Source organism: Haplochromis burtoni, unplaced genomic scaffold (assembly GCF_018398535.1).
Source record: "Haplochromis burtoni strain Fernald_Lab_line unplaced genomic scaffold, NCSU_Asbu1 Contig_1667, whole genome shotgun sequence".
Lineage (NCBI taxonomy): Eukaryota > Metazoa > Chordata > Actinopteri > Cichliformes > Cichlidae > Haplochromis > Haplochromis burtoni.
In genome coordinates, this window is record NW_024584028.1 from 14,463 (window position 1) to 25,311 (window position 10,849).

At 40.4% G+C, this 10,849-nt stretch overlaps 1 protein-coding gene across 3 annotated transcripts; it reads left to right on the plus strand.

Annotated features, from left to right (window-relative positions):
- On the plus strand, positions 1 to 8,749 carry LOC102307027 (zinc finger protein OZF). 3 transcript variants are annotated; one of them, XM_042217185.1, is made up of 6 exons: positions 1 to 319; positions 3,109 to 3,360; positions 4,086 to 4,301; positions 5,765 to 5,995; positions 7,544 to 8,215; positions 8,300 to 8,749. In XM_042217185.1, exons 1-6 carry the CDS (start codon positions 136 to 138, stop codon positions 8,383 to 8,385), a joined length of 1,641 nt encoding a protein of 546 aa, XP_042073119.1. In that variant the 5' UTR covers positions 1 to 135; the 3' UTR covers positions 8,386 to 8,749. The 3 variants fall into 3 exon arrangements, with proteins under 3 accessions (XP_042073119.1, XP_005952850.1, XP_014186855.1); XM_005952788.3 differs by having other exon boundaries at positions 7,544 to 8,749; XM_014331369.2 differs by lacking the exon at positions 3,109 to 3,360 and having other exon boundaries at positions 4 to 320; positions 4,093 to 4,301; positions 7,544 to 8,749.
- Positions 8,750 to 10,849: the final 2,100 nt, after the last annotated feature.

The following is a 10,849-nucleotide window of genomic DNA, read 5'->3' on the forward strand; positions in this document are numbered from 1 at the left end:
TTTTAATTTTTTGAGCGTCGTTCCAGACCATACTCCATACCAGTTGGTGGCGGTAATGCACCTTTCAATTGTTTGCCAACCGCCAATACAACTGTAAGAAAGAAAGAAAGAAAGAAGTTTCAAGACTTTAGTTGGATGGTATCGGTTGTTGTAGCAATGTCTACAGTTCAGCATCTGAGAGAGGTTATCCAGGAGAGATTAACTACTGCTGCAGAAGAAATCTTCTCAGAGTTTGCAAAAACGATCGTCCGGTATGAGGAAGAGATCAGTCAGCTAAGACTGCTGAATATCAGACCCGGGATAAAGTCACACAATACAGGTGAGTAAACTTGTTGCGGTTGCGGGATCATTGTGTGATTCACGTGGGCATCAGCACCAACTTAGCGACTTTGTCGCTATATTTGGCGAGTTTTCAGACCCCTTTAGCTAGTGATGGGCAGATGAAGCTTCATGAAGCACTGAAGCTTTTCATCCAATTGATTCACCCCAGCGCAAAGCTTCTTGAAACTTAATTTGCTCTAGTAGGACATATACTGGATGTAAAAATATGAGTTGGCATGAATTTGAAGAGTGTGGCCTTAAATGTCAACAACAAAAGGAGTGTGTGAAACATGTATATTGTAGTGATGCAGTATACTGTGTATATTTATACTGGCAGTGTGGAAATGCTTAAAATGGAAATGATCATTTACTGTGAGGTGAGGTGTGGTTGGAGTGTTTTGTAACAGTGGTTGTGCTTTTGTAACGTTGAGGTATGGACAGCAGTCTTGCCTGTTCACATTTTATTCTGTAAAAACTAAATTTTCACTGCTTTTATGGCCTTTTTAGTGGGGAGAACATAGCTAGGATTTAATGATTTAACAAATCTTTTGAATCCTTTGTCCTCCACAATGCTAAATGGCTCAATCGCCATGCTAACCAGGTCTTCATCTATTTGAGATTGAGGAGGAAAGACAACAAAAACAAAGCACAAATATAAATATCACACACGTAACTTATTACAGTTGTATAATATTGTTATATCATTTAGTAACATTACTGCATGCTATATTATCATGGCATTTGATGGCTCACCTGGTCTTGCTCCAGAATCGGTGTTCCCCCTATTCACATGCAAAGCTGTGTAGTGCCTAAGCATGGATGAGGTGTTGTTGTTATATCCCAGCTCCCTGGCACATAGCAAACACTTCACCTTGTACAAAAGTAAAGCCGCTTAACATAAATTGTATTGCACCATCAGTATTATGAAAATACATCTTCTGTAGAAATTTACATACCTTGTTGGGAGGAATAAAATCACAATGTTCCCACACAGGGGAGGACATCCTCCTCTTCTTAGCTGGCTCCATTCTCTCCTGACTTTCTCTCCTCACTCTCATAAACCTCCAAACTGTCTCCAAACTCTCACTAACCGCAACTCTCCATCAAACACCTACATTTTGAATGAAGTCTGAGGGGTTTATATCGCTGTTTATATCTCGCGGCAAAGTTCGAACCACTTCATGAACCAGTCACGTGGTACAGCAGGGCAGCGAGGCTTCGGACGTCATCATTTTCAGCTCCTCCCATAAATGAAGCAAGCCTCGATACGCGCATCGCGGAAACGCCCCCTCCATTACTCGACACAGGCTTTGAAGCCTCGATACAGAACGTCACATCACTACCTTTAGCGACTCTGTTTTTCTAAAAAGCGACTAGCGACAAATCTGGCGACTTTTTCTTATTTATGACGATTTTTGACATGAAAGCGCGTATCGCTCTTCGCAACAAAGCAGCGGGTGCTTTCTTTCTTTCTTTGTTATGGGAAGAAATACTGAAATCATCATGATTGAGTAGTGATTTATGTAACTTTGTGTATATAATTTGGCATTTCCTACTGTTGTAGGCCAAAAATAAATACATGATACCATTTCATGTATTTTAAAGGTTTATTTGCAAGACACAAAAACAGACAAAACAGAAAGTTCCAAATGTATTGTGCACGAAACAAATTCAAACGTGGCGATGGAGCCAGGTGCAGATGTCTGTCACAAGTTAATCTGGCTGTAGGCTATGGCACTTAGCCACAGGTGGAGCTAGTTGACTCGACTCCATTTGAGTGCACACAAAGTAAACTGCACGCTTTAGTTGTGATTCTGAAATCGGAGTAATAGAACGTACGAGGGGAGCGATAACAACTACAAGATTCTCCCGATCGTTTACTCTTGCTGTCCCGTGAGCAGCATCGGCGTGGTGTTAAGTTTGCTGTTTTCGCGATCGCCTCCTGCATGAGAATATCCAGGTAAACTCGCGACATTTTTAAACATTTTGTTGTTAAAGAGCAACAAGGCTGACACAGTGTGTTTGAGGTAACCTCACAAATATCACAGATTAAATATTTGCTGTTTATTTGCTGTTTTGTCGGTAGCGGCTCCTGAAAGGCAAGTCTACCACACATCTGTTCGACCAAAGCCAGTTGATCTGCGACACCAGTTAATCTGGAAAACTGGAAGCAGGATTCATCACGTCATCACTTAAAGACGGATAGCGATTTTCCTTACTGAGGAGTTGGCCACATGGTGGGCATGTGGACAATTCCTGCCAATGCTTTGGAAGCATTTGGAATGTGTGGATAAATGCATTGATCTACAATAGTAATACACCACAGTAAAGTGTATGAAGCTTCATCTGTGTAAATAGACTTACCGGCAACTTTCTTTGGTAGACGTGTTCAAATACTCTAGCGTTTCGGCTCGTGTTGGCGATCAATACTGGTGATCACTTTGATCATGGTGTGGGTGATTGTGCTGCACTGGCTGATCTGACTATTTTAGAGACTGCTTATCTGTTAGCATTTTCCAGCACAAACATCTGTATAATTTACAGAGAGTGGTACCTGCCTTCATTAAACACTTTAATCTTTCATTATCATATTGGGATCATGCTGCTGTTCATTTGTTTGCTTTTGTTTTTTCACATTGTGTAATAATCACTGGCAGCCACATCTAAAAAATAGATCCTAGATGAGTGATTGTTTCTGTGGCAACATTTGCAACAACGCAAGAAACCATAAGCTTGATTCTCAGTTTCCTTTTAATCCTTTTTGATCTTTCTTATCATCACATTCAGTCACTATTTGCTTGTGTCCCTTCGTTGGACACGAAGGTCTGGATGAGCAGCAGGTCTGTGACCAGGAGAGGAGCTCCAGTCTCAACCAGGAGGACCCAGAGCCTCCACAGACTAAAGAGGAACAGGAGGAAATGTGCAGCAGTGAGGAAGGAGAGCAGCTTGAACTGAAGCAGAAGGATGAAAGCATTCATGTCTGGACCGGGGAAGAGCTGGATTTGTTGTGTAAACCTGGAGTAGAGCTGACCAGGATGGGTATATTCAGTTTCATGTTCATGCTCAGTAAACTATACTATACTTTATGATACAGAAATGAATATGACTCGTATCAAAAAGCCAGGTGATGGGCTACAACAATAGAATAGTGTAATGAGCTACAACACCATTACACCACCACAACAGGTGATGGTGCAATGGTGGTTGAGATATTTTCCACACATACTTAAAATGACACCGCACTGTACTCGGGTGGTCTCCAGAGTCACCAGCTCTCAACAAAATAGAGCACCTTTGGGATGTGGTGGAACATGAGATTTGAATCACGCATGTGGAGCTGACAGATATGCAGCAGCTGCCTGAAACTCTCATGTCAATATGGACCAAAGTATCTGAGGAACATTTGGTTGGGGTGAGAGAGGAAGAGGGAAACAAACACATGCTCTGGAAGAGAGCCAGTGATTAATAACAAGTAATGATTCATTGCAGAATCATCACTTACCAGTAACCAGTCAGTGTATATTTATCAGTAAAATATCAAAAGATTAGAATTAACAACATATCTTATCTGCCTTCTTCAAATGCTTAAAATATTCAGATCATGTTACTTTTCATTTGTTTGTTTGTTTTTTCACATTGTGTGATGATCACTGGCATCTAAAAATGAGACCCCAGCTTATGAAACCATAAGCTTGATTCTCAATAGATGACCCTTCTTATCATCACATTAGTCACCATTTTCTTGTGTCCCTTTGTTGATGAAGGTCTGGATGATCAGCAGGTCTGTGACCAGGAGAGGAGCTCCAGTCTCCACCAGCAGGACCCAGAGCCTCCACAGACTAAAGAGGAACAGGAGGAAATGTGCAGCAGTGAGGAAGGAGAGCAGCTTGAACTGAAGCAGGAGGCTGAAGGCATTAATGTGTGGACTGGGGAAGAGGTGGATTTGTTGTGGAAATCTGGAGTAAAGCTGACCACAACAGGTATGTAAAACTGTAATATACAGATTACATATTAAAACGTTGGGTGATGACATGACAAAGACACGTGGCATGTATTACCGTCTAGCATACTACCTCACTGAAGACACGTTTTCTCTTAGCACTGTAAAATATAAAATATAAAACATCTTCTGTTTGTTTAATAAAAAACAAAAATTTTGAATTATGTTTGTCCAGTGAAGGAAGTCTCAGGCTTAAGCCACAGCCTGGTAATGGCTTTTCTTGCTGCAGTGAGAAGAATCTTAGTTAAATATAAATCCTCTCTTTTAACCTTATCATCAATATTTCCTAAAAATACTGTAGTACAGTCCTCAGGAACCTTGTAACCTAAAACCTTATCACCCACTGTTTTTGAGAATGAGTGGTTTTTAGAGCAAGACCAGAAGATAAATCTTTGGTTCTTCATCAAATTGAGGTATAATTTAGATTTTTGTTGTTTTTTGTTGGTAGGTGTTGCACATCATTTCAATTAAAAGAGTTAATCATCTCAGCCTCAGCTATCTCTTTATTTTAGTAGTCTCGAAGTTGTAGATATCGAAACAAATCCTGGTTTTTCAATTCAAACATGTCTTTAAGCTCTTGAAAGCTCCTACCTTTGTCCCTTTTGGTAATTAAACAGAAAGCAGTCAGGCCCCTGTTGGTCCACTCTTTGAAAGCCTTGTCATATTGTCCTGGTTTAAAACTATTTTCCAAGCTTATCCATCGCAACTTTTTGTGGCTATTTTTCAGGGTCAGTGCCATCAGGTATTAGCCTCTCTCTTCTGATCACATTTTCAACAAAGGTTATTACAGAGCTGCCCTCTTCTCCTTCTGGGACTCCGTAAATTCGCAGGTTATTTCTTGTCGATCTAGACTGAAGGTCTTCTAGCTTTTTGCCACTCGTGTTTCGGCTTCCTCAAGTTTCTCACCGTATTCTTGGACTGCTAGCTTATTAGCCGTTAGCTGTTGGTTTGTGTCTTTTTGAATTTATTCAGGTCTTCTTTCAACTCACGCCTGAAATCTTCTTTGAATGCGTTGAAGTCAGCTTTCATCTCCGTCCAGAGGTCAAAGATTTGTTGGCTGATATTTTTAATGCCCTCTTGCAAAGATTTGAGTTTGGCCCCCTCGCCATTTTCTTTATCTGAGTTAGCCATATCCGCATGCGTGTTCTCTCTCTCTTCTGGAAAATACTATTCAGTTGGTTCATGTATCTTGTTCTTTTTCTTTGTCTTTGTCCCCACCCCTGCATTGTTTTAAACATACAAGTAGTAAAAAGAACTTGAATTTAAGGGGAAATTTGCTCGACCCCGAGGAGCTCAGAAATTACGCAGCCATTTTGCCTTGCTGCCAACCGCACGAGAGATAATATTTAAAAAAATTTGTGCACCTTAAACATCGCTCACATATCTGAGAGACATGCTCACAGTGTAACTTTTTTCATGTTTGTTGTCATTTGTTCCATCAAGACCTCCCACAGCAACATAATTGTAAGGAAAATGAGGATCTAGATGACCCGCAGGTCTGTAGCCAGGAGAGGAACCCCAGTCTCAACCAAGAAGACCCGGAACAGGAGGAAATGTACACCAATCAGGAAGGAGAGCAGCTTGCACGTAACCAGGAAACAAAAGGCATCGTCGTCTGGACTGGGCAGGAACTAGGCATCATGTGGAACCCTGAAGTAAAGTTAAACAGAATAGGTATGCAAAATTGTAGTCAAACTGTCAAATTGTAGGTAGATTTCTTAATACAAAACTGAATATAACTCATGTTGAGTCCTAATCTGACCTCAGCGATATGTTATAGAGGTGCATGAAGAATCAAAGGACCAACTCCAATAAGGAAACTGACGCATGTTTTAAGAGCCAAAATTTCTGGCCTCTCAGCTAAGTCTTGTCCATCAAGGTGGTTCTTCTTTTTTTGTGCCATGCATTTATGAAGCGGTTGCTTGGTCTCTCCAATGTCCAAGAAACTCCTATGCGTCCGACAAGTGTGTCCTCCTTTTACCCAGATTTGAAGGATGGGTCGGGTGTATACTTCGTGGCCCAACATATCCTAGAATTCGTAGCGTGGCCCACCCAAATCCAGTTTCCATCAATGGTGGCAGCTACTTAGTTTTAATATTACTCTGTCTGGGCGACAAAATAAACTTTTAAGAGCCTGGCCAGTAGCCATTCAGGCATGAGGGCTTGTTGTTCTTGGTCACAGGGATGATTGTGGATCGTTTGAAGCCACCCATGGCTCCAATACCATCCACATAAGTTTTTGAACACCTGAGAAAATCAGTGTTAATCTTTGGTACAGAAGCCTTTGTTTGCAATTACAGAGGTCAAAGGCTTCCTGTTGTTCTTGACCAGGTTTGTACAGGTCTCCACACAGATCTCTTCTAGATCTGTCAGCTTGTGGGGCTGTCACTGAGCAACACAGTTTCAGCTCCCTCCAAAGGTTCTTCCAGAGGACTTAGGTCAGGAGACTGGCTAGGCCACCCCAGAACCTAATCTTAAGATTAGAGGGTGTCTATGTATTATGTGGAGCCGTGCAATACAAACAATTTTTTTTTTTTTTAGAAATAATACAATGTGATTTCCTTAATTGAATGTGAATTTCAGACCCCTCCATGATTTCTAAGTGGGAGTACTTGCAAAGAAACCTCTGGGAGACTCAGGGAGGAGCCACTTGCACAAGCGCAGAGTGTTCAAATACTTATGTTCCTCACTGTATATTGTCTTTATTTTCTCATCGTAGATGATCTGTTTATATTAATTAATGTGCGATATCTGTAATTCAACGCCAGAGTTTGAAAAGAGTTCAACTGTTTTAGATATTTACTGAGCTGACGCATGCACATTAAAACAAAGACTCAACAGTCACCCTATATCACACAAATTCCAACAGAGTAATATTTATGAGAAGAAGGAAGGAAGAAGACAATTGTTTCAATTTAAGATTTCCGCCCAATCGATTCTCTTTTTGCTTGGGCAGTTTAAAGAATTACATGTTTTCTCTGCAGCATGGAATGGAAAAAATGATTTAAACAGATTTTATATTCTGCTTTCTGGAATATACAATTCCAAACTTAAATTGATCATAAGAGGAGTGTCCTCTGCAAAACAGCTTGTCCCTCCAACATGCCTTTAATTGGTATATCTGTGCAACATGCTTACCATGTGGAGACCTGCTAATGGTTACCTTGTAATTTCTCAAATGTATGTCAAGCTTCTTTTTTTTTTTTTAATCTGTTGCTTCAGATTTATCACCACATGACTGTAAGGATGAGGGAGGGCTCACAGATCAGCAGGTCTGTAACCGGAAGAACAACTCCACTCTGGACCAGGAGGATCCTTCGCAGATTAAAGGGGAACAGGAGAAACTCAGTACCACTCAAGAGGGAAAACCGCTTGTACAAAAGCAGGAGACCGGAACATTTTCTGCCTGTAAAGAAAGTGACCACAGTGAACCAGGACCAAGCAGTGACCAGCTCCTTTCTCACAACTCTCCTCACACAGATCAGGACGAAAGAAAGGATGATAATTCACACAGTATACAGTCAGCGCAAATTGTATCAGGACTGACAGTTCAAAATTCCAAGACAGCACATTTATGTAGCACCTATGGGAAAAAATTTAATTCTAAACCAAACTTGAATCAACATATACAAATTCACAAAGGTGGGAAACCACATTCTTGTAGTACCTGTGGGAAAAGATTTCATTATAATTCAGACTTGACTAGGCACATCAAAACTCACACAGGTGAGAAACAATATTCTTGTAGCACTTGTGGGAAAAGATTTAATTTAAAATCAAGTTTGGAATCCCACATAACAACTCACACAGGTGAGAAGCCATATACCTGTAGCACATATGGGGAAAGAGTTCGTCTAAACACACAGTTGAAGGGACATATGCAAATTCACACAGGTGAGATGCCATATTCCTGTAGCACTTGTGGGAAAGGATTTCATTTTAAATCAAGGTTGAAATCCCACATAACAATTCACACAGGTGAGAAGCCATATTCCTGTAGCACATGTGGGGAAAGATTTCGTCTAAACCTACAGTTGAAGAGACATGCGACTTCACACAGGTGAGAAGTCTGAGTCACAGAGAGGGCCCAAACTGTCCAAAGTTGTAGAATCCCCTAATTAGTGAAATTTATAGCTTACATTTGTTAGTGCAACTTGTTTTAAAGGCATGAAAATCTGTAGTATTAATAGGGCTGGAAATCGTCACTGATTTCGAGAATCGATTCGATTCCGATTCACAAGGTCTCGAATCGATTCGATCCACGATTTGATTTGAGTCGATTTGAATCTGGGAAATTTTGCCTCAGTTAGAAATATTATTATTCTGATCACGTATCAGTACATATCCATATCTTTATATCTATAAAAAGAAAGCTGACACTTGCGAGACTTTATCAAAGGTGTAAGCGTCACAGCAGATGCCTTTGTGTCAAAGTAATTGAGGATAAAAGACAGAAAAACATGAAGGCAATCAGAGGTGATTTTAGCCCATTTTTGGGGGTGCTTCAGTGTTTCAATATTTATCTTTTATTAGATGTTCGTGTGGTTTGGTTATTTGCCTTTTGGTTGAAAGTAAACTGAGAGGACTTTTTGTTAGTGATCTTAATAGTATTTTTTTTTCATATGAATGTAATTTTTCATCTAATCGAATAAAATTTATTTGTATATGATTGTCAGTCCGAAGAGGGAGAGAGGAAAGAGGAGAACGTGAGGAGAAAGTACGAGGTCAGGAAGAACCAGGTAAGAAAACAGACAGGGAACAGTGACAGGCACAACAGAAACTGTTAAACTGACAAAGAGAAAAACAAACAAATTTTACTCACACAATCTGGAAGTTGTGTTCTCTCCATATTAAAGCTGCTGTACAGACTCTGCAAAACAAACTGGGTTGAAACAGTTTTGACCCTCTTTAACAACATTCCAACTTCACGTTATAATTGATTAGGGAGTAAAATTAATTATATATTATATATATATTATATATTTTTATGTGGTCCAGCCACAACTCTACTAAAACCTCAGCCAGTAATAGGTTTTGTGAGGTTTAACCTGAGATTCTGGTCTTTTGGGCAAAATAAATTTATATTAAAAAATCGATTCAGGATTTTAATGAATCGATATCATGTTATCCAAACTAGAATCGATTTTAATCAATAAATTGATAATCAAAACCCACCCCTAAGTATTAATTCCTTCCTACTGTGAGGCTGGCATAACAGTCATTATTCCTGACCCTGTGAGCTGACCTCGGGCATAAACCTGTCAAAAAAAGCTATAAAAATGATGGCTAAAGATGGAAGAAAGCCCAGAAAGTTATGCAAGACAAATGTTGAATATTATAGAGGAAGCAAAGTTGTGTAAATTGGATACACTGGTCAAAGTGAGACATTAATAAAAACATTCTATAATAATTGTTTTTAAGAAAACAATTTGTACACAAATCTAGTTTAAAATTGGAATTAAATAAGTTTAAAGAAAAAATATGGATAATTATATAATAAAGGATGAGCAGCTGGTGACTCCTCTCCCATAAAGGGGTTTAGAAGTGCACTGGGAGTCTTCATTTTTATCGTTGTTGGCTTTTGGCCTGCATGTGCTTACGGAAAACACTGTAGAGGGCTTTGTGTTTTGTTTTTTTTTTTCTAAATTTTTGTTTGTCTCGTCTGTTCAATAAAACTGTTGGCACCAAACTTCACTCATCTCCTGTGATTTTTGCACCCGTGTGTATACCTGTGAGCATGACTGCACTTGTATTTAAAAGGTTCCTTCATGTAACGATCTGCTAGAGGGTGTGCGGAGCCATAGTCCCGTTCCCCATGAAGCAGCTATGGAGGAGAACCAGGCTCCAGACATGCAGAGACCCCCAGTGCGCAAGAGTTCACGGAAGACCAACAGAGGGGCAACCATGCCACCCTTCCGGAAAGAGCTGAGAAGAGCTCCAGACGAGGGGTCACCCCAGGTCCCTGTGAGTGTTCAGTATTTTTCCGCTCCGGCCTGGTCTGTTCAGGTGGAGCCCGGAGTCCACACCTGCCTCGTTCATCTGTTCATCATTGCCGGCAATCATCAGGTGTATTTAACATCAGCGTCTCCTCCAGTTCTCTGCCAGTCTGTCAGCTATCCTATGGTTGTCACCAGGCCATGAAGTCTCTGTTGTATGTTTTGATTGAGACTAACTTTGATCTCTTCTCCCTCCAAGCAGTCATGACAGGAGCCCATGTCACACTGAGTTACTCACCTCTTCCACTTGCTGCTGAGCTCACTCTGTGGAATACTCACCTGTCTGGCATCACGCTTGTCTGAATTTCCAGTAGATTACTTCTGAAGCTCTGAGGACTCAAAAATGCAGAAAAAATATAGGAAACTAAAAGAACTGAATGTTGACCAATCCATGTGTTCTTCTAGAACAGGGGTCGGTAATCTGCGGCTCCGGATCTGCATAAGGCTCTTTCATCCTTATACTGCGGCTCCACGTGGCTTGGGAAAATAGTATTTAACTGAAGTGTATTTTATTTGTGTTAGTTCTTTTTTT